This window comes from Fundulus heteroclitus, chromosome 5 (assembly GCF_011125445.2).
Source record: "Fundulus heteroclitus isolate FHET01 chromosome 5, MU-UCD_Fhet_4.1, whole genome shotgun sequence".
Classification (NCBI taxonomy): Eukaryota; Metazoa; Chordata; class Actinopteri; order Cyprinodontiformes; family Fundulidae; genus Fundulus; species Fundulus heteroclitus.
The window spans coordinates 12,374,944-12,397,374 of record NC_046365.1 but is presented as its reverse complement, the minus strand read 5'-3'; the positions used below and the strand labels follow the sequence as shown (position 1 = coordinate 12,397,374).

Here is a 22,431-nt window from a genome sequence, read left to right as displayed (position 1 = left end):
TCAAGTTAAGGACACCTAAAACACATTTTTGTAAAGATAAATGAAAGGGCACAGTGTAGAGATGTTAGAGCTGTGTTGAAATAGCCGTCAGAAATAGTATTTTCAGTTTAACATGAGGCGATTTTGCTTTTTTTGTTCAATGCACAAATGGAAAGTCTAAGAGCGGTTGTGTTTTAGTGTTTTTGTGTGTTTGACAACTTGTACCAAAATGGTGAGAAGGTCCAAATGTTGAGAAATTAGCTCCGACAGTAAATTTAAAAGTTTAGTTTTACTTATTTCATGTTAAGATGTAAAGATCTGTGATTATGAGCAATGCCTGAGATAATGCTATTTCAGAGCCTGACCAAAAACGTTGAGTCAAATGTCACTGACCACCTTCCCGTGTCTCTGTTCTGGCTCAGCAATGTGGAGAAGAAGCCTGAGATTGTCAGGGTACTACAACTCTGATGGAGTACACACAGTGTCATACCGAGAGACCAGAGTCAGGTGAGCTGAATCAACAAATGTGGCAAATACTGGACATGGTGAAAGTATTCCCACTTTGTCAACTTTTCATATTTTTCTTTACACAAAAACCACAACCTTCTGTATACTATATCAGGAAATCAGAAAAGTGTTGTTATATTTATGTTCAACTCCCTTCACTCTGACGCCCCTACATTAAATCCAGTGTAACCACCTGCCTTCAGAAGTCAGTTTATGTATTTCATTTTTAATTCAGCTGTTCTGTGAAGGCCTCAGAGGTTTGTTAGAGAACATTAGTGGAAAAAAAGCGTGATGAAGAACAATAAACAGAGATAAAGTTGTGGAGAAATATGTTCTAAAAGCTCTGAACAATTCATGGATCATCCATCATTGTGGTGGCAGCATCAGGCTGCGGAAATAGTTTTCTTTAGCAGAGACAGAGAATGTTGGTGAGAGCTGATGGAAAGAGGAACAAGGTTAAATAAAAGACAATCCCGGTAGAATTCTCTAAACTTTGTGTTCGCATCAATGGGAAGTCCCATCAAGACACCTTAACGTTTGTGGTTATGATGTGATGACACGGGGGAATGTTAAAGGGGAGGGAATACGTTAGCAAAGCACTGTAAATGTTGATTACATCTTTACATTTGTTCCACCACGGGCCGAGCAGTAGGCGTAGAAAACGTCTTCCTGATCAGACAGAAACAACAGAGGTCCCTTTAGAAAACAGCAGCAGCAGCAATGAGGACCCTATGAAGTACACGCTGAAGCATTTTTGTTTAAGCGTCATCTTCATCTCCTTGTATTATGGTAAATACTCTCCCTTCACAAGCAGCCAACATTTCTACGTTTTGTAGAAGGTCTGTTGTGTGGAAGCAGTGCCACTGACCCTGTCACCTTCTGCTCATTGCTCCTCATCTCTCAGGATTTACCTGCCTGATTCCTGATTACCCTAGACCTTCAGTTTCTTCACCAGCTACCATAAACACGGTAAGCTCTCTGCTGATCAAAACCCCCTACATTAACGTCCGCTGCGGGGATACGAACAAACGTCTAACTTTATTTGTGTTTAGGTCTCAGTCCCTGCATGGGCCGATAAGTTAAAGGAGCTGGAGGAGGAGCTGCTGAGGCTGAAGAACATGGCTGACTACCTTCTTCCAACAGCAGATTCGTTGCCCAACTTTGCTCTAGAATCGCAAGGTAGGCCACATAGTTTCATAAGTCAGACTGAATGTGTTTGGCTTCGAGCGTCTTACCTCCCTTACTCTTTGTGTGTCTTTAAATACAGGAGCAAAGGTTTTTGGCTGGAAGTCCTCTGACACGTATAAGAGCCAAGAAGTAGTGTACAACTGGTTCGGATTTTCCATACGACGGCCAGGCGTTGGCCCTGGCGTAGTTATTCAGGTATGAACTGAACTGCGATCACAAGCAGTGGGCGTCTCTGGCACGATGAGTTACGTGGGCCACAAAAACTCAACACCTATTAGCAGAAACTCATTTTTCTGTGATTATTACAACCTGACTTTGATCTATTTTAATTGAAATAGATTAATTAACAGACACCAAGACACTAGAAATATCATTCTATAAATGCTAAATGAGATTTTATTTCTATACATAAAATAAAGCCTCACTAATAATGTTCATTAATTGAACAGAAAAGATTCACATTGATCCTTTAATAAGCCAGCAAGGCCAAGCAACACTAAATTGCTGCGCACTTTCTGGCAGAACGTAAATGTCAATGTTCCAGCATTTTGATTGGACGATCCGAGCTTGGGGCCAAAGGATTTGTGCCCCACAGCTGTCTACTGAGAGTGTTGGGCATGCGCACTGCGATTTCAGATGTTCATTATTTAAACAAAAGTTGGTGGGCTGGCCCCAATATCAAGACGGCTCAAAAGGATTCAGCCTTCTGAGCTGGTCTGTATTCTGGCAGACTTAGATATATAGACACAATGTTTATAACAGAATTTTATTGGTGAGGAAATCGGTTGTTTTACAATATTAGTCTATAAAGAACGATCCTGCCCCACAGATTATTGTGAACATAGAGCTCCACAATGCAGAGATGCCACAGATCACAAGTAACATGAACATCAGGCTGTAAGGTGTTTCTATATGGGAGAATGGTTGGGAGGCTTTTTTTGGGGGGGCGGAGATTTTTTGCGGCTCTAGTGGCTCGCTTATTTGTTTGTTTTTCTTTTTCTTTATGAAAGTAGGCTGACGGGAAGGGGGGGTGGAAGAGGGGGAGAGACATGCGGCAAAGGACCGCGGGTCGGATTTGAACTCGGGTCGACCGCGTCGTGGCCTAAGGCCTCTGTATATGGGTGGCGCTACCCGCTGTGCCACGAGCGCGCCCCCGTTGGGAGTAATCTCGACGCCACACCTAAACTTTGCTTTAACTGTTTTTCTCTTCAGGGAAAATCCCGCATGCTTCCAGGGCGATGCTGGGCCTTCGCAGGTTCCCGGGGACATCTGACCATCGCCCTGTCCCACAGAGTCACCATCAGTCACGTCACCCTGGGTCACCTGCCCAAGTTCTTGTCCCCGACCGGGACCATTGGTAGTTCTCCCAGGGAGTTTTCTGTCTACGTAAGTCTCAAAAATCTGATTAATAAACAGCAACCCTTTAACTTTCACAATAATTAGAATAATTAATTATTAATAATAATTAGAATAAGTATTTGTCTGGTTTTGTCTTGCAGGGAAAGAGGGACTTAGAAGATGAGGGGACTCTTCTGGGAACTTTTCTCTATGATGAAGATGGAAACCAGCTTCAGACCTTTAAGCTACCGGTAAATATGAACCCAAATGATTTGTTTATTTTCTACCAAGCTGTGGGGCTTTGCAGAAGTGTTCATAGACCTTGACCATTTTTCAGTGTTTTAATGTTAAAATAGCAAACATTGTTGTATTGGATTTGAGTTTTTGAAACATACCAGCACAAAGTAGCACAAAGTTGTCAACAAGAAAGAAAATACTGCTTGGGTTTCAACATCCTTTTTTAGTGTGGCATGGAAAAAGCTCTAGCGAAGTCAGATTGAATACTAAGCATCTGAAAATGACATATTCTGGATTTGCCACAGGCTGATTTGGATTTAGGTCTGGACTTTGACTAGACCGAGCATATTAAATGCTGTGTCCTAAACCTCTCCATTGTAGCACTGGTTGTATGTTTAGGGTTGTTGTCCTGCTGGAAGGCGAACCTCTGACCCACTTTTAAGTCTTTCCTTCCAGGACTGGCCTGTAATTAGCTCCGTCCATCTTCACTTCTGAGCAGCTTCCCTGTTCATGCTTAAGAAGGCCAGGCTTAAGAAAGCCTGGCTTTCTTAAGCCTCCTCTATTTATCACCTTCCACTTCATATTTATGTGCTACTTTCTGTTGCTCTGTCACATTAAATCTCAATCAAACACACTGAAGTGTGGTTGTACACTTTTTACAAGACAGTGCAATCTTAAAACAGACGTGCCTTTGATTAAACTTTTTCCTAGTTCCACTGATCTGTTATTCAACTATCATCATGTTATCATTGCAGGGCAACCAAAAAGGGGCCTTCAGCTTCGTAAAACTTCAGGTCAACAGCAACTGGGGCCACCCTGAGTATACGTGTATTTACAGCTTTAGAGTTCACGGAGAGGTGGAACAATGAGCAGGAGGACAAAGAGGGTGGATAGAGGCTAGTGAGTATAGGTGCAGGCAGGTATATGTGGAGGAGAATGGGACGGAAAATGTCAAACCTTTTGTGAAATTTGTTGTTTGGAAAATATTTGCAAAAATATTTGCAAAATTTTAATTTTAGCAAAATAAGAAAAAGAAATAACAACGGTTGAGACTCTTGAAATTGAATGGACCAGTTGGAACGATATAAGTAAATTGAAATGAATCATTTGGAATTTCCAGAGTTGTTGTCTAAAAATGACAACGTTTAGGTACAAAATGTGGTTTTAATTACCGAAAGGGCACACTACCGTTTTATAAATATATCTATTTTGTATTTCTGAATTTAGCTGCACTGTGTTTTAAATTGAACTGAATATATGTAGCTGAGTCCTAAACCCTCTGTATCATCGGTTGGTTTATGCTCATGGTTTTCTCCAGGTGCTCTGGTTTTCCATAAAAAATGAGAAGGAAGTTCAGAATAAACACACACACAAAGTACGTGTGTAGGGAATAATTTGAGTAAAAAGGGGGTAAAAAAAAGAAAAAAAGAGATGCTTTAGTATGGTACGAGAATACAAATTATTGACAGGGTGAACTAACCTCTACACATCCATCTCATTAAGTCATATTCTGGCTTTGTGTCTGCTGCTGAACAGACATGCTGCTTGTAACTTATCAACTGGGGTTTTCAGCAGCATTAGCTTAAGAATAATAGCGGGTGGTGCTCCTTCGGTTTTTATGTCATAACTACATGGATTTTTCAAAATTTTAAATATCTAAAAAAGCCCAATTATATTTTTTTTGTAAGTCAGGGAAAGGCCAAATAGCCTTCTCTCAGTCAGCTGACTGGCAGTGATGGATGGGGAAACGGCAGCAGGGGTGACTTTATGATGAAAACGTTCGTAACTCTGGTTTCCACCATAAGGTTTTACAAGAACAACATGAAGACAACCTCTCAGGATTTTAAAAAAATGCATTTCTTTTAAACACTTGGTTTACCTTGATATTCTTCACTGGCCTCTGTTTATTAGTTAATTTCAGATCTTAGAAAAACATCATAATGAAAGTTTTAACACCTTTTCAGTCTCATTCACTTTCACTTTTGATGCGAGGAGGTGTTTAGTTGGTGAATTTAACTGCATTTTTCTACAACTAGGATTCAACTGCAGCATATATAAAGGATTTTGATTCCTAGCTGCATTGCAAAGCGAATAACCCATCTGAATTCAAGCAATCACAATATTTACATTTTTTTTTAATCCTTATATTGTCAGAAAATAACAACCTTAAGTCCCACTTCGATTGCATTTCTTTCTGAACTGGGAAGTTCTCACACAGGCCTTGACATTTTCGTTTTTTGCTAAAAACAAAATCCCAGCGATTAAATAAAAATTTTTTTCAGGTATCCTATCGCACTCTTCACGTGAACTGCTAATGTTTTTCCCCTTGTGTCGTGACGTAAATGCGTACCCATGTTGTTGCTAACTTTGCGGTCTCTTTTTCTCCAGCCTATTTGTAGCCAGCTGCCGGTTTGCCTGCTTCTCTTTCTTGTCCTCTTTTTTTCTCTCCAGCCGGCCGAGGCAGACGGCCGCCCCTCCTGAGCCTGGTTCTGCTGGAGTTTTCTTCCTGTTCAGAGGAAGTTTTCCTCCCCGCTGTCGCCCTGTGCTTGCTCAGGAGGGGAGATCAAATCCGATGATCACGTTTGAGGAGATCTGCTGGAGCCCCCTCTGGAGAATCGCCACCTTAACGTGGTGGAGGGGTTTGAGTACCCTGATGATCCTAATGGCTGGCCTGTCTTGGGATTCCACTCCTAGTTGGATCTCCAATGAGAAGACGGCCTCAGGGGAGGGGTCACACTAAGTGCGATTCAAAGACATCCCGAAGGACCCCCAAAGGGATCTGGTACTTCTCAGGGATGGCTGTTCACTCTCTTGCTTACTTTCTTAATTTTGGCTTGGGTCAGATTTTTCTTTATGCGTGCACGTGTTTGTGATCATTTATTATTTATCCTTTTAGCTTTTTAAAGGTTTGAGGAATCTCTGAAAAAAGGGGACCATACTCACTTTCTTTCATTTTAAAATTACTGTATTACAACCACCAAGAGAATAGCCCTGAGGAGCTAAAGACAGATTGCTGTATGGTCATTTTATTTGATGCAAATTGCAGGATGTGTCATTTTGGACCTGAGCGTGAGAAGCCACTCAGATCCCCAAGCCAGGTCCCCATGTTTGCATGCCAGTTTATGTCAGTGTGGATTAGTGGAGTAACAGAGAGAATCAGGGAAATAATAGTTCAAAAGAGTGCAAGAATTATGTTAAGCAGAGCCTGAATCTGGACTCTGTCTGTGTGTGTGTGTCAACACCACAAGATCATGACTGTGTAAAGATTTAATCTGCCTGTGGGCAGGGAACCTCTCATGAACAATTGTGCGCAGGAAGAGGAGGTTTCTGGGATTTCACTGTTTGCATTCGAAATACAGAATAATCCATGGCAGTTCAGTGGATTTTGTCTTTAAAGGGTATCTGACTCGGCCAAAATCTAGAGCTGCATTTAAAGGAGGAAAAGCGGGTGCATGGTCCACAGCTGAAACAGAGCAGGTGCTATCTAGCCAGTGGGTTTTGGACACGCTGGGAGATTTCGGCTGGCGATCAGGTAAGCGCGGGTTTCAACACAGGCCACTGGTGCAGCGCTGCTGCAGGGATGCTAAATGAAAGGTGGGTCTGTTTAGTATCTGCAGGATGAACTTTGCTGTTTAAAGCCAAAGAAGTTATGTGACATAATTTTAGCCTGTGGAGTTCTGCACGATATTGTGCAGGACAGTGGATTTGATTTTTTAATGACTGACTACGCCAAAGAAAGAAATGACCGGGGGCTTCTTTTATAAAACATTGCATAGAATCCTGATCAAAACTGTATGTATGCCAAACCCTAGAAAATTGTGTTTTTCCCAGCTGTTTTATTATTATTATTATTATTATTATTATTATTATTATTAATATTATTAAAGGCAGGAACGCCATAGGTCCTAATGCTCCAAACGAGGGTTATCGATTTTGCTGACAATCTCAAGAATGTTTATAAAACTAAATTCATAACATAATAATGCAGACAATTGTTAACAGATATTAAAACAGTAGTCAAAAATAAATGACAGCGTCATATTATATTTTAGCCAGCAGTAGCGTATGATATTCATTAATATCTCTCATTTTCAGTTTTGACAGTTATTCGGTATTACCAGCCTTAACCCTGTTGACAGCGCAGAACCTGTTTAAACAGCAAAGCAACCAAAGCACATGCCAGATTCCCGCTGTGGTGGCCATAACCAAAGGAATAAACAGAGTATGGAGAGGTTGAGAAGCGCGTAGTTTCTCTCTTTGCCTCCAGATGGCAGCAACACGCCTGAAAGTAGTTTATCAGCAAAAAAAAAACACAGAAGAAAACCCCACAACAACTGTCATGGCCGCCTCCTGCTCGTTCGTGTGCTGCGGAGAGGAGAATGAATCCGATAAAGCCGCTATTGGTGAATATACTTTAATCATTCCGCGTTAGGCCATAGGCTCTGCGTTTTGACTACAATTGTACCATTTCAGTTTATCCGAGGCTTAGCAGCCATGCTAGCATGTTACAGAGACTCGTGCGCGCACACGTGGGCGCTCGCTCGCGCCAGCTTGCCTTCATAGACTCTGTGGTGGCAGTTTTTCCCCCCTCTCCTTTGTCGCACCAGAAGCTAACAGCTGCTCTTTAAATGTTTCTGTCGCACAGTTCGCTTTTCCAATGGCTGCGTCAGCAACGCGGACCCCCTGGAGTTCAGCACGTACAAGCACACAGACGAGAAGAACCCGAGGAAGAAGAGCAGGCGCATCCTGGTGAGGGTGGAAGCCGCCGGCGGCCAGCTGATTTCTGCCGCTTCCGGGTTGTGTTTCCGGGCTGCTCATCATGCGTCTGTCCTGTTCTGTTTTCCTCTGCCGAGGTGGCCGAATCAGACCGGCTGAGTTATGTTGGCCAGAACTTTGGAGCGGAGTCAATGAAATGCAACACTCTCTGCAAGTGAGTAAAATGATCACGTTTGGTGTGAAACAAATGATTTTAGAGTGCCTGTTTTAAACGATCTGTCTGCTGTGCTCTTTGGTCTTCCTGAGGCCATTTGTACTGTAATCATCTAACTGCTGGATTTATGCTGCAAAATACAATATTTACTAATCCGTAAACTTCTAAAGGTATCCGTCGCTCTGGATTTTATTTATGGGTGTCAGAGTATAGGGGGCTACAAAGTATTGGCTTATAGGTGCCGGATATAAAATCGGTTCACATTTTTCAGATTTTTTAAATTGCTAAGAAATTCTGAAAGGCCTCCATCCTTTTCCTTCCACTTTCTTTACGAGCTACTTTATGTTGGTCCATCGCATAAAATAAACTGTGGTTGTAACGTGAGCGACGTAGCAAAACAAACAGAAAAACGGGCCGAGACGCGTTGTCCCCGTAGACAGTTTAGAGGCTTTAAACGTAACGTTGGCCGTCTCCTCAGATATTACGTTGGCGTGCTGAACAAGCAGACCATGCAAATGGAGGTGCACAACGCCGTGCTGTTCAACCTGCAGCCCGTCATCCCAGGTAAAGATCACACACACACCGGTATCGATTCAGCATCCCTGAAAACCGGCCAAAAAAAAAAAAAACCTGTAAAAGTGATCAATTGTTGTGACTTCAACACCAGGGGAGACAGCAGCTGCCAAAGCTCAGGATACGTCCACTACTACCTACAGAGACAAGGTATGCTGCTGCCGATTTATCGAGTAATTCGAATTAACACATTATTTTTTTCAAGATTTAAAGCTTTGGAAATGGGGTTTTATTTTACCAACGCACTCATTGGGCTTCCATGAACAAAATGCTTAGTATATGTTTAGGAACATTGTCAAAATATTGTAAAGAGGAAACTTTTTTTTTTTTTTCACCATACTACAAGGCACTTTAATTTACTTTTTAGTTACACAAGTGAAGTGAACCCTGTTTTTAGCTCATTGTGTAAAACCCCCAGCAGCAAACATTTAGTTATATTATCATTGTTTACAATGGCAGAGCCGCCATCTTGTTTTACAAGCAGGTTTCACAGCTTGCATTCAGTTGCACTTTGAATTCAGGTGAACTCCCAGACACAATGCTTGACATAAAAGCAAGTTTTTAAAATAATTTATTTTTGTGAAACAAAAGGAGGGGGGAAAAAAATTGATTAATCAGATTTGGTTGAATAAAATAGGTTTTATTTTTAAGCCATATCGCCCAGCCCTAGAAGTCATGTTTAAACATTTTGTTTTCCTCTTCAGGTTGACATGTTGATTGAGGCGTTTGGCACCAACAAACAGAAACGAGCCCTGGTCTCCCGCAGGCTGAACCAGGTCGGCAGCAACGCCCTGCACAACGCAGTGGCTAAGGCTGCCACCTCAGTGATCGACAAGAAGGGTCTGGAAGGTGAGGTTATCTCCTGCTCTGTCAAAAAAAAAAAGATCACAAGTTAACACAATAACATCTTAGCAGCTTAGGTTCTCCTTTCTCCCCATGCTCTGTGGTCACTTTACCAGTTTTTTTTTGTGGTTAATTTCTCTCCTCAGCTCTCCAACAGGAAGTGGCTGAGACAGAGTCCCAGGGGACCGTGGCGTCCCACCTGCCTCCCTGCAATCCAAACGCAGACAAGCGAGAGGATGTTTACCCATTTGATGAGCGTATCTTTTGATTGCTTCCTGTCGGTGTGTGCGGAACTGGGGTTCTGTGACCGTAGTTTTATGTCCAGAGTCAGCGAGGTTGTTTCGCCCCTTAACTCTGACCTCCTCAGTCCTGAGTCCCATGGAGCTTGCTGCCTTGGAGGTGCCCGGATCCAAGATGGCGGCACTCACCCCAGAGGAGCTGCAGAAGATGAAAGACGAAGGAGGGTAGGGCAAACAAAGTGCTCACGCTTCCTGAAACGTCTAGGGCGTTAGTGTTTTCCTGGATGATGAGTTTTATTTGTTGCTTGAAGGTCCCTGAGCGTTGTGAGGCATTTAGAGACCATGCCAACTGTGGGCGAAGCCAGAGAGAGAACATCGCGCTGCGCCTTTTACCTCTCCATGCTCCTCAAGATGGCGAGGCAGAAGAACGTCCCACACAAGTGTGAGTAAATCGGCTTTGCCTCTGCTTATCCCACTGAGGTATTAATCGTCCAGCCCTAGCGAGTGGTTGTGTCAGCAGACAGCCTATGATATGATTTCCTTGTTCTTAACTGCAATTATTGGCCATATTTTTAATACTATTATTTCAGATTTGTCACGTTTTTAATCTTCATTATTTTAGGATGTGTTATTGTAGATTGTTTTAAACCCTATTTATTCTACCTTGAGAAGATTCAAGATTTTGAAGTGTACTATCCAAATATAAATCATTATGATGATGATGGTCGTTTTTCTGTGACTTTCAGCGGAGTTAGAGGGGGACATAAAAATAGAAAGTTGCCGTAGTAAACATTAGCAAAGTACTCAGTAACTTAAGATGGTGTGAAGGTATTGGTTTCAGCGATTTAGCACAGAAACCCAGGAGAGCCATGAGTCAGCCGGAGGTTTTGTCTAATCCGGCTGCCTGATCGTCACTCAAAAAAAAAAGTTAAACACGTTTTTCCCCAGATAGATCCCAAAAACTACAGTCATCGGAGCAGAACAACAGAATGAAAGCCTTTTCTGCCGTAACATTGAGCTCTTTGTTTTGCTTTGCTTTCCATTCATGACGGTGTTTGTGTGCAGTTGGACAAGATGAAGGCTGCCCTCGCATCATTAAGAACAAGCTGTTTAAAACTTTCACCGTGGAGACTTTCAACAACGGGAGGTACGAGGATGATTTAGTCATTTGCACCACTTTATAAAAACCAGAGTTTTCATTCTGAAAACCAAACTTGTTTTAAATATAAATGTAAATCTTTTTAACCTTTTTTTTCTCTTATGTTTAGAGTGCAGAACATCGTGTCAACATCGATGCGGGTCAAACTAGCAGCGTACAGCCTGGCTCTGGTGCTGCACATGGGTCACATGACGGCGGACCTCTCCTTACTGCATCGTGATCTTAGAATCACTGAAGCCAAGTGAGTTGATCTCTTTCTCTGTGATAGAACAAAGTATTTGCACCCTTTCAGGTTTATTTTATTTAAATTTTTTTTGCTTTATTTTTTTTTGTCTCGTTCAGACTTTAATATTCAAGCACTGATAACCAGAGTACATAGAAAAAGCAGTTTTAAAATGGTTCCCTTTGCTAATATGGGAAAAAAAAGCTACCACATGTGGAAAAAGTTACACCCCCACCCGCCCCACACAGGTAAATTGTAAATTAACCATGGTTAACCACATTATGAAGACAGAAGACAAAGAAACTTAGTCCCCAAATTAAAGTCTGATAAGGGGTGGAACGTGGGATCTAAACAAGTTATTCTGAGAGCCTGTTACTGATCACCCACCCAGGAGGTCACAGACGGACCCAGAGCGACATCTAAAGCCCTGCAGACCTCAGTTGCCTCTAGTTAAGGTCAGGGGTCATGATTAGGGCTGGACGATAATTCAATAACGATATATATCGATCGATAGACGTATTGTTCAATATAAAAAACGGGGGTCAATAAAAAGTTCAATAAAAGAACAGTGCATTTTAGCCTATCATGTAGGTTAATACTACAGTCATTGTATCCTCCCAACCAATGACAAACCCAGGAAAGCGCCATCAGCCTTCAGAGAGTTCAGAGAGCACGTGTTCTTTTTTCTTTTTTAACACTTACAGTTTTCGTAAAAAGTTGGTTGAATAAAGGGTTGTTTGAATCCATTTATTTAAAAATAAATGGATTCAACAGCATAAATGGCCAGGGCTGCATTTAAAATGTGTATTTTTAATTTTTTAGATATCGATATCGACCAATATGATTTCTATTTTTTCGATATGCTTTTTTTCTATATCGTCCAGCCCTAGTCATGATTGAACAATAATGAATAAATACAAAAAAAGCAGGCAAAGGTTTGATCCATGGTAGAGCTCCATCTCCAGAAATACAGATGACAAAGAGGAAAGCAATATCTCCTCCCACATTTGGATAAAACACCCAATCCCCAATGGGTGAGACAACAGTGGAACTTTTTCAAAAGCACGTCCGTTACACCTGTAGCAAAAATAACAGCATATCAAATGCTAAAGTCATACCGGCAATAAAAGGGTAGGCAGTGTCACAGTCTGGGGTTTGTTTGCTGCCTCTGGAACTGGAAATGATCCTTTCACACGGGGCAAGGTTGGTTCCGATAGCTTTTCTCTTAATTGATAAACTTAAACTGCAATTTGCAATCGCTCAAGTTCAGCTTTGTCTGATGATCTGAATCGTATAACTTGAAGGAAACCAGTAAAGGAGCAATACCTTTAATAGCATCGTGTGTATGTGTGCCATGGCAATGGTTTTCTGGCTGAGTCAACATCAGATTTCTAAGAATGTTATCTAAACTTCAGCACTATCAGTATAAGATGGTTCTCTTTCCTAAACAAAATCTCTGACCCACTTATACACAGGATGATCGAGGTTGCAAAGTCAATGGGGCTGTCTATGATTAAGCCGGCGAGGACCAAAGGGAGCGATGCAGTGCTGAGCGACGACCACAGACAGGCCACCGTCGTCCTGCCCCTGGTCAAGTACGATCAGTTCGTCGAGCGGCGGAAACGCAGGAAAATGCATTGAGGACTGTGGAAAAAAACTTAGAGACGCTGCAGGAAATGGAATCATCACAAAGAGCTGTTTATTGTGTTCTGTAGACAAATAAAAGTGGGTAGCTTTTAAGTTGCAGATCTTATTTTTTTCTGGTTACTGCTGAGGATGTAAAAAAACAAAAAAAAAACAAGCAGACTAACAAGCTGTAAACGACCTCTAGCTGACCCAACATCCAGCTTTAACGGATAGGCACATCTGTAGACTTCACATATTGCACACTGAACATCATCTTCCTTCGGTCCGGTTGCAACAAAGTGAGTCCCTGAAACCAGAAACCCACCTTAAAACAACACACTGTGCAAGAGGTAAAAGCTTAATATTGGCTTTTTGTTGCATATTCACTTCATACGATCGTCTCTCCTAACCCCTTGCTACAATATTTTTGATTTAAAACAAACAAAAAAAAAAAAGTCAAGAGGCAAACGAGATAATCTCTGAAGCCTCCTCATGCTGCTGGGATTTCTTAAAGTGCACATCCTACACAGAAACTATCGGAAGCGGAAAGACAAGTGTGCAGTGGAAATAAAACGCCGTCAAGATAAAGCTTCAGTGGAACATGTCTTGGTCAAAATGTAGTGCACAGGCATTTTCTTATAAAAAAAATCCCCCCCACCCCTTCAATGTCCAAAACATCACCTCTACTTACTGAAGCAAAGGTGATCTGATGAATCCTCCGACAGTGTTCTTAAAATCACGAGCTTCGCCTGACAGAAAAGGCCCGGTGCTTCATTTGGACCGTCAGTAGTTTAAAAAGCGACGAGTTCGGGATGAGCTGGAGCCGCTCGGCCAGCGAATCACAGGATGGAGCAGAACATGCTGCCGCTGTGGCAGCCGCTCTCCACGGCGGCGCCCACTCTGGTGGTCATGGAGATTCCCAGCCGGGAAGGGTACTGGGAGGACGAGAGGCCTGCGGGGGAGTTGGCCAGAGGGCGAGGAGGGGGGTTATCCAGCACCCAGGGCGAGGAAGATGCACCACTAATGATGTGAACACAGAAACGAAAAGCATAAATAAGCTACGCTGATTCTAATGCCCGTTTTATCCAGTCACAAATTAAATTTTGTAATTCAGACCTTTGCTCTTTAGGGAAACGTCTTTGATCAGCAAATGAATCATAGCTCAACACATTATGCTACAGTACAGTCAAAAACGATTTCATTAGTAGTTTTTTTTTATTTATGGGATAAAGCGACAAATCAGTGCAGTGGAGGAGAAATGATACATTACTTTTAATTAGTTTTCAGAAACATGCATTTTTATTCATACCCCCCCAGTCCAGGAAGTCTCTGTTGCTACTAGAGACGGGTGTTTCTGCCCATGCTTTGTTGTAAAAACACCCCAAGCTCAGATTGAAAGGACAGCCACAGATTCACATTTTAATTTAGGTCCGGGCTTTGACTGGTCCCTTTTTTTTTGCTTTTATCCGGGCCGTTCCGTTGCAGCTCTGGCTTTCTGTTTTGGGTCGTCTCGCAGGGTGGCGAAGTTCTGGCCCAATCTCAGGGCATTTTGCGTCGTCTAATAAATGTTCTGCCTGGACTGCCCTGAAGTTGGCTCCATCCGTCTTACCACGAATTCTGAGCAGCTTTGCTTTTCCTGCTGAAGAGTGGAATCCCCGCAGCAGGACGCCGTTCATGCGACCCAGATCCGATCTTTTTGCCCCTATGCAACCCATATCTGTCTTTATCACGACAGTGTGAACGGCGTCACCACACAGCAGCAGCAGTTAGCGCTCCATAGAAGACTGTGCTGCTTCCTTCTTACTTAGTCTTGCTATGATGTGGTTTTAATATTGTCGGCTCCCATTGCTCAACAGCTTTCTAATAATGAGAGGTTCTGGCCAATATGCGTGTTTTTTTTCTTTCTTTGAGGGTAATTTATTGAAACTTTTACAAACAATTACATTTACCATTACTTCTGCAAACAGCGCGCTGCTGTGTGACGTCTCTTTCTGTTATCTGCGCATGTGTGTCGCTTTGCGGGTCTTGAACCATTCAGACAGCAGTATGATGACAGCCACCTCAAAAAAAAAAAATCTGATTTTCAGCAAAAAAATCGGATCTGAGCATCAAGAGCTGCAGTGTGACTTTTCCTGCCCCCCTCCCCACCAAACCAAAATGTGTCAAAAATGTAACTTTAATGACAGCATTAAAGCAGTCGTTCTGAAGATTAGCCAGAATCTCACCTAAAATGTATAACATATGTATGGGTTCATTTATACCAATGGTTTCTAACAACTAGACCGTTTCAACATTGCCACACTTTAACCATTTAATATTAATACAAATGGCTTTTAGCCCGACTCACTGACAGGCACAGGTCTAGCGCATGAAATCACAGTGAAGTAAAATGTGAAAACCTTTGAGAGGTACAAATAGTTTACCGCTTATGAGTGCAAAAAGGTGTGGAGCAAAGGCTTTATATTTTAGGGTTTTACAGGTTTTTCCTGTCCTGAAAATTTGGAATATTTTCTATTAAAGCATAAACAATTCAACTATAGGACAGGTTTTTTTTTGCAGGTTATCCTTTTTACATTTAAAAGAAGAACTCCTTGAGTCTAGGGTTGGAGGTATTGGAGGGTTTCTTTGTACAACTTTACAGCAACATCCTGACACTTTGAGCCAGTTACCTTACACCATCTCTCAGGAACAAAGAGAAAGCTGGCAGCTAAAGGACAGACGGGGTACAAACTACAAGAACAGTTGCACTGACGCTGACCCAGTGCTCAGTTTCTAGAAACCGATATAACTGAATCCACTCTGCTATGAAAAGACCAGCAGGAGCTGCTTATTTTGATATGCGAGGAACAGGAAAAAAAAAAAAACCCAGTTATTTTTCACTCGGTTGCTTGGTTACCTGTTATTAGGCCTTAGAATACTGTTGTTACGCAACACACAGCTTTCATTTCCAGCATCCGTGTGTAGGAGGGGTTTCTTGTTTTCTGGGTGACCCTGGAACAGGAGATTGTCGTGGACGACGCCTTTCACTGGACCCAGCAGAGCGATACCGAAGCCCTGCGCCGGTTGGACACGGTTGCGAACTACCTGAAAACCAAAACCATAGAACGTGACTTCCTGCGTGCGAAGAAAAAGCCTTTCACCTAAACAGTCGTTTTCTGAAACGAGGCCGACGCCGTCTCACCTTGATGTCGGCGCTCGCGGACACCTGGATGCCGTATCCACAGTTGCCGAGCACGTCGTTCTCCGCGATCTGCCCGCTGCCGCTGAAGCGCACGCCGTGGCCCCGGTTTTCGTAGATGCCGTTGCCGCGGAGCTCCACTCTGCAGTCCTTCTCCACTGTGACGCCCCCCCGGCCGTTCTCCACCACGCAGTTGGTGACGAGCCGCGTCAGCTGAGAGCTCTGCAGCACAGCAATGCCCGGGCCGCAGTTCCTGTTGACGAGGTTGGCAAAAACGTTCAGGGCCTCGCTGCTCTTCACAAACAGGCCGACCGCTGCAGAAAGGCAGAAAAAAAAACGGGGAGTTATCCAGGCTGACACCATGGGGCTTTAGAGAACGTATTCACAAGTTTCTTTCTTTTCCACATTTCTTAACATTACAACCGCAAAGTTCATTGGGTTTTCTTAAGATTGTATGTGATCGACCAACACAGGGTTGGGCGTCGCGGTGAAGACGAAGCAGCATTATACATTTGCTCTGATACCCCCACATAAAATCCCTGTTGCTTTCCAGTGTTGTAGTACTCGAGTCCGAGACTCGAACTAGAGTCCGAGTCATTAGCTAAATTTAGAGACTCGTGACTTGACTTGGACTTGAGCACTGATGACTCGAACTTGGACTCGGACTCCTACATTCAGATCATTCTGACTCGGAAATTGAGAAAAAGACTCAACTTTTTTTATATCATTAGGCTATAATTTTAATATGTCATTAGAATATTATTTGGTGTGTGATTTTAATATATAAATTATTAGTGCAATGTGGTGGAGTGTGGATTTTCTTTTTAGTTTAAAAACATGTAGGCTATGTTTACTTTAGTGCGGAACTTGGACTCGACTTGATCAATAGTGACTCGACTCGGACTTGACTCAGATTTTTTTTTTAATGACTTGGACTTGACTCGGACTTGAACACTGGAGACTCGAACTCGAGGCATAGTGACTTGACTACAACACTGTTGCTTTCAGAAGTCACTTAACTCGGAAACAGTGTGTATCATTTATCGTCTCTGTGAAGGCCTCAGAGGTTACTTAGAACATCAGTGAGGAAAAAACGGGTCATGCAGAACAAGGAAAAACAGCAGACGGGGGAAAGTTGTGGAAAAGTTTAACATGAGCGATATCCGGTGTGCGAGTCAGAAAAAAACTGACGTTTTTCACCAGCCTGAACGCACCAACCCCCCCCACACTGAAACACGGTGGTGGCAGCATGATGCTGCGCGAACGCTGTTCAGCACAGGCAGCGCAGCTTGTCGGAGTTATCGGGACGGGTGGAGCTAAACCCGCTTCAGCCCTGGAAGAAAACCGGTTGGAGGCTGCAACAGACGTGAGAGCGGACAAAGAAGAAAAAAAAACGAGGGGAAGCCCGGTGTTTAAAAGGGACGCCGCATTACCGTGCCCTGCCCTTCTGTTGGTCCGTCACAAGATATTTCTGGTTGTAACGTCAGAAACGTGCAAAGGTTCACAGGGCATGTGTGCTTCAGCCACGCTCTGCGCCACACAGCTTGGTACCTCCATTGTAGCTCACGCAGTTGCCCTCCATCAGCGCCACGCTGACGGAGCGCCGAGCGGAGTGGCGCTCGTCCTCGCTGTCCAGGTCGCTCTCCCAGGCGAACAGTTCCCCCTCTTCGTTGAAGTTCTCCTGCCCTTCCCTGTTCTCTCCTTCGACTCCTCTCCTTTCCCCGTTTCCCAGGTCTCCCCCTATCCCTTCCTGGCCAGGCCAGTTCCCCTCCCGGGCTTCGATGGTGTCCGGATCCTTCCTGCAGAACACCGCCAGTCCGTACATGCAGTTATGGACGATGTAGTTCCCCAGGAGCTGTGGGAGGCTGGATGACATAACCCACACGCCGCAGCCTTTGTTGCCTGTACAAATGGAGGGAAGGGTTTGAAAGCCAAGCGGTTTAAAATGATACTCTAAATACGAGGCAACGTTATCAGGCTGGGAGGACATACAGTAGACTTGATTTCCCTCGATAAGTCCACGGCCCCTCTCCCCCACCACCACTCCGTCGGAGTAGCCGTAGCAGATGTAGTTGCTCCTCAGTATGGGGTCACCTCCTCGGCGGATGTCCACTCCTCCCCACTGGTTCTCTCTTATCACATTTTCTGGAATAAAAAAAACACACATGCATCAAGACTGCAGTTTTAGTGGGTTTGGCCAAAAGAAGTGGTGCAGAGCCACCAAACACCGACCCGTTATCAGTCCTCTGCCGTTCTCGTTTACAGCTATTCCTGCCGCCTGGCCCTGGAAGATGCGATTCCCACTACGGGTAGACAGAACACACTCCTTATGTTGCAGCTTTTCAAGTTTGGATAAGCTTAGTTATTAAGAGCACCCAACAATAGGGGTTTTCACTGACGTCACTGGCCAACTTCCGGTCCGCCATATTGGGTGGCACACTTCCTTATCTCTAGTTGTCGTACACGTATTATCGTATCGCGAATGGATAAGTACACCAGCACGCTAGAGCGACCAGATAAGGACGTATATCTGAGGAAATGTTCCGTGATCGACCATATGGACCCGTATGCCCTCCACGGTGCCTTGTTTAGCCGTAATCCAGATGATTGGCCAAATGTAGAGCACGGCGACATAGTGCATTACCTGGTGTTCGGTGAAAACCCTCTGCACACTCTTGAGGAAATGAGAGCTTACAAGGATCTAGAGGCTCACAACCAGTTCACATCTGGTTATGTACATCAAGGAAATCGCCATCATACGTGGACGGGTGAGTTTAATAAGATGGTAAAAATGTAAACAATCCGACGCAAATGTGTTGCATGCTTCTGCGGTGGCTGGCGCCGGCGGTGCGCGAAGGCGCTTGGCTGCAGGGCTGATCGACGCCGCTCGCGGCTTTAATTATTTAAGCAGAACAATGACCAGTGCAAAATTAAGTTGTATTTACCGTATTGGCGCCGGTAGGAGCTGCAGATCATAAAGCCAGCAAACAGTGGGAACACAGCAACTCGTTCAAAGGTAAGCTGCGCTCAGACGGGCTGGCACATGCTAGTTTAGTAGCTGCTAACCGCCAGTGCTAACAACCACTCACGCATGTAATGGACTTTTAACTTGCTGCTATGTGTTTCAAACGTTTAGACACACCTCATTGACATCGGGATACTGTGGAAAGTTATGTTCGGTCTTACAGCCGCGATCCAAGCGAGCCGACGACTCTTTGTTATCTCTGTAACTCGTTCAAAGGTAAGCTGCGCTCAGACGGGTTAGCACATGCTAACCGTTAGCGCTAACAACCACTCGCGCATGTAATGTACTTTTAACTAGCTGCTATGTGTTTCAAACGTTTGGAACCACTCTCATTGACATCGGGATACTGTGGAAAGTTATGTTCGGTCTACAGCCGCGATCCAAGCGAGCCGACGACTCTTTGTTATCGCTAACAGTTGTTCTCCATGGTTGCGCCTCCAGGCAGGAAAGCGGTGGAAAATTAATCTGTTTCTATGTTTTTCCCATGGCGATCATGTGTTGCGCTGTTACAGCCCACAATACAGCAACGGTTTACCATTGTTGAAATCAAGTTAAGGTGAAATTAATCAAATTAAAACAGGGCTGAGAGAGGGAGTACAGTACGCCGTAGTAATAGGCAGTAGAGGCGGCGGAGCAGTCAACACGGCAGCCGCGGAAAGTAATAAGTCATAACGCCCAAGCCCTATTATTAATATATTCTTCTTACATGTTTAAAATACTTAACAGTTAATTACCTGTGACAAAGTGAGCACCGCAGACTCTGGCGTATTCCAGCTTAACACCGTCCAAATCGGACCTGGATATCCGTGTCAGCCATAGGTGACGGCGTTGTTCAGAGAGCTGTTTTGTTTTTTCACACTGATTCACTATTACGGCTGGTAGGCGATAGAAAGAGCGTTGTTCTCCACCTCCACGGGCCGTGCAACCAACCATTAAACACGTTTTCCCCATTGTTCACTTCCAATACTGCCTAAGGCGTCATACAATGCAGGTCAACGGTGCGAAACGACTGCCACCCAATATGGCGGACGCGCTGAGTAGTCACGTGAGCGTGACGTCAGCTGAAACCCCCTATTCAATAGTTTGTAGCAACTTCAGCAGTCAAGAGTTTTTTTTTCCCTTCTTTACAACATTGTTCAAGTTTATCTGTGCTTGCATTCATTCACACAATGTCTTAGTGTTGTACAGCGTTTAAAAAATAAAAACTTGATTCTTTTGTTTGTCAGTCATTCTTTATTAGTTGTGCTGCTGTGGTTGGGATCATTGTCCTGTGAGGGAAACCAATCTGAGCAAAGCTTTAATTGGACCAATGGCCTCACACTTGTCTCTAACATACTTTCCTACACAGGGTCGTTCACGATTTAGTCAATAACCTCTTTTACAAAACATTACGAGGACGTGGGGTTAAAAATCAACCTGCCACTCCGAGCCGTCAAGGTAATCAGAGCCCCATAATGACTCATCTGGTTAGTCGACTTATGGCGAACGCGTTTGATGCAGAGAAGACAGAGCTGCTGTGCGGCAAGCTGGAAGGCAGATTTAAGGCAAGAACGCACCAGAACCACCACAGGGTGCAGTGCACCACGCACAGAACCACTTACTCACACGTAAAGGATGCCTAAAAGAAGATGTCACTAGACCTCAGCCAATGGCAGTTCCCTCAGTAGTGTTGACGCCTGAAAATAGCGTTTAGTGTTTTAGCCTTCAGAACAGGGTTGTCCAACGCTCCATTTCAACCCTGCTGAGTTCACTCCTCACTTCCTTTGGATTCGGCAATCCCCGTTTCATTTCTGAAAGCTCCCATGTAAGCAGGACTTGATTGGCGATTTATGAATGACCAGAGACACCTTGGAGAGCGGCTTTTCCACGTGCCTTGATGCCAGATCTGCTTTTTGAAAGATCTGACGTCTGCAACGTGCTCCAATATCGTGGCTACACAAAGCAAGCTCAAATCTATCATTGAGCTAAGTTTCCTCTTTGTCTGGTACCATGAAGAACATTTTTATTCTTTAGAATATGCAGTTAAATAAGGGGAAGAAAGGGAGGTTATGTAGGATGTGTCTGGAAATCCAACGGATGAGTCTGGGCTAGGCAGTAACAAGGAGAACGACGCTTGCCTGTCTGTACGGTATACAGACAGGCAAGTATGAGTGTAAAGTGGACTGCAGAGGGGATTCTGGTGTCTATTTCCGGAAATGGGTTTCAAAACAAAACAAAAAAACGTAAGGCTTTAGCATATCAAGTTGTGTTTGTGACAATTTTATGTTCCAGATTCTCTGAGAAGAGTTTAGGGCGATTCCTTCGTGCTCTAGCATGGCTAACCAGTGCACAAAACAAGGCGCATAAGGTCACAAATCAGTGAGTAGGGTGTGGAAAAAAAAGGGGATGGAACTGCACAAAGCTCTGACCCTAATAGGACAGCCTCCTTTGGAATGATTTAGAGCTGAGACTGTGAGCCAGCCTTTCTCGTACAACATCAGTGTCAGAGCTCACAAATGCTCTCCTGGAAGAATGTCAAATATCCCCGTAAATACATTCCCAAACTTTGCACAGACACTTCCCAGATGAGTCGCAGCTGTCATGGCTGTACAGGGGTTCACCATGGCCTCACGAAAGTCTCAGTAGTAAAGTGGATTAGTCTGTGTGTGTGTGTTGATGTAAGTAATCCTATACTTTTTGGCACTATAGTGTATTTCAAAGTACTGAACATGTAACTGAGTGGACATATGGGAAAACTCTTTGATAACTTTATGCTTAGAAAAGCAAATAAAAAAAAAATAAAAAAAACTTTTTTCCTGCCTGAAGATGAACGAAAACACTTGGGAAACCACTCCTGGGTGAGGCAATCAATGTTTATGCATGAAATGGCAACCAATTGTACAAGCGCCATCACATCCAAACATTTGCGGTTCGAGATCCAAACAGTTCCGGGTAAGATGGATGTTTACGCCGTCCGACTTACCTCACCACTGGATTCCCGCTAAAGAGAATGTACACACCGGCTTCTTTGTTGTTATAGATCAAGTTGCTCCGAACTGAACCTTTCCCATTGCCAAGGACCACAACGCCAGAACGCAAACCGCTGTGTATCTTGTTGCACTGTGGAGCGGAGGACAGAATTTCAGCCTGCTAGTCTCCATTAATTTCAGTGAATGAGAGTCAGCGCTTAGAAATAAAGAGGCGAAACCGAGCAGTCTTTTTCTATACCAATTGGTGAGTTATCTTTCTGTAAAAAAAAAAAAAAAAAAAAAGTAACTTTAATAGATTTACCAGAATGATGGGGTTAGCCCCTTTCCGGATGTCCAGCCCAGCCTCCCCGTTGGAGTGGATGTTGTTTTCTGCGATGAGGCCCTGAGCAGACAGGCGCAGAAACACGCCTGAAGCAC

At 43.8% G+C, this 22,431-nt stretch overlaps 3 protein-coding genes across 4 annotated transcripts in view; 2 read left to right on the top strand and 1 right to left on the bottom strand.

The window, feature by feature from the left end:
• Nucleotides 1-436: 436 nt before the first annotated feature.
• LOC110368712 (SUN domain-containing protein 2-like) overlaps nucleotides 437-22,431 on the top strand; it is a 28,276-nt gene continuing 6,281 nt past the window's right edge. Inside the window, exons 1-6 of one of the 2 annotated variants that reach the window (XM_036136921.1) lie at nucleotides 437-1,275; nucleotides 1,391-1,455; nucleotides 1,539-1,665; nucleotides 1,754-1,869; nucleotides 2,887-3,060; nucleotides 3,174-3,353. In XM_036136921.1, the coding sequence (XP_035992814.1) occupies nucleotides 1,092-1,275; nucleotides 1,391-1,455; nucleotides 1,539-1,665; nucleotides 1,754-1,869; nucleotides 2,887-3,060; nucleotides 3,174-3,338 (831 nt within the window). In that variant the 5' untranslated portion in view covers nucleotides 437-1,091 and the 3' untranslated portion in view covers nucleotides 3,339-3,353. Of the gene's footprint in view, nucleotides 1,276-1,390; nucleotides 1,456-1,538; nucleotides 1,666-1,753; nucleotides 1,870-2,886; nucleotides 3,061-3,173; nucleotides 3,354-22,431 lie in introns of those variants that run through there. The other variant, XM_021318050.2, reaches the window with a different exon arrangement.
• LOC118563121 (DNA-directed RNA polymerase I subunit RPA49-like) lies at nucleotides 7,513-12,953 on the top strand. The gene is made up of 12 exons (XM_036136920.1): nucleotides 7,513-7,652; nucleotides 7,895-7,998; nucleotides 8,103-8,179; nucleotides 8,658-8,743; nucleotides 8,847-8,902; nucleotides 9,457-9,601; nucleotides 9,742-9,852; nucleotides 9,963-10,059; nucleotides 10,146-10,276; nucleotides 10,900-10,981; nucleotides 11,103-11,234; nucleotides 12,692-12,953. Exons 1-12 carry the CDS (start codon nucleotides 7,517-7,519, stop codon nucleotides 12,855-12,857), a joined length of 1,323 nt encoding a protein of 440 aa, XP_035992813.1. The 5' UTR covers nucleotides 7,513-7,516; the 3' UTR covers nucleotides 12,858-12,953.
• The window catches only part of fbxo10 (F-box protein 10), a 38,703-nt gene continuing 29,276 nt past the window's right edge, over nucleotides 13,005-22,431 (bottom strand). The window contains exons 5-12 of the mRNA XM_036136919.1: nucleotides 22,316-22,422; nucleotides 22,008-22,144; nucleotides 18,253-18,323; nucleotides 18,013-18,165; nucleotides 17,572-17,922; nucleotides 16,024-16,334; nucleotides 15,739-15,926; nucleotides 13,005-13,862 (exon numbers count right to left, since the gene is read on the bottom strand). Of these exons, the coding sequence (XP_035992812.1) occupies nucleotides 13,682-13,862; nucleotides 15,739-15,926; nucleotides 16,024-16,334; nucleotides 17,572-17,922; nucleotides 18,013-18,165; nucleotides 18,253-18,323; nucleotides 22,008-22,144; nucleotides 22,316-22,422 (1,499 nt within the window). The 3' untranslated portion in view covers nucleotides 13,005-13,681. The remainder of the gene's footprint in view (nucleotides 13,863-15,738; nucleotides 15,927-16,023; nucleotides 16,335-17,571; nucleotides 17,923-18,012; nucleotides 18,166-18,252; nucleotides 18,324-22,007; nucleotides 22,145-22,315; nucleotides 22,423-22,431) is intronic.

What these genes read in the sequence shown, in the direction of transcription:
- LOC118563121 (XM_036136920.1), top strand. Translation starts at nt 7,517, where the DNA reads ATGGCAGCAACACGCCTGAAAGTAGTTTATCAGCAAAAAAAAAACACA. An exon ending in AGAAGAGCAGGCGCATCCTG is followed by an intron (nt 7,999 to 8,102) that starts GTGAGGGTGGAA and finishes TCCTCTGCCGAG; the next exon opens with GTGGCCGAATCAGACCGGCT. An exon ending in CTACTACCTACAGAGACAAG is followed by an intron (nt 8,903 to 9,456) that starts GTATGCTGCTGC and finishes TTTCCTCTTCAG; the next exon opens with GTTGACATGTTGATTGAGGC.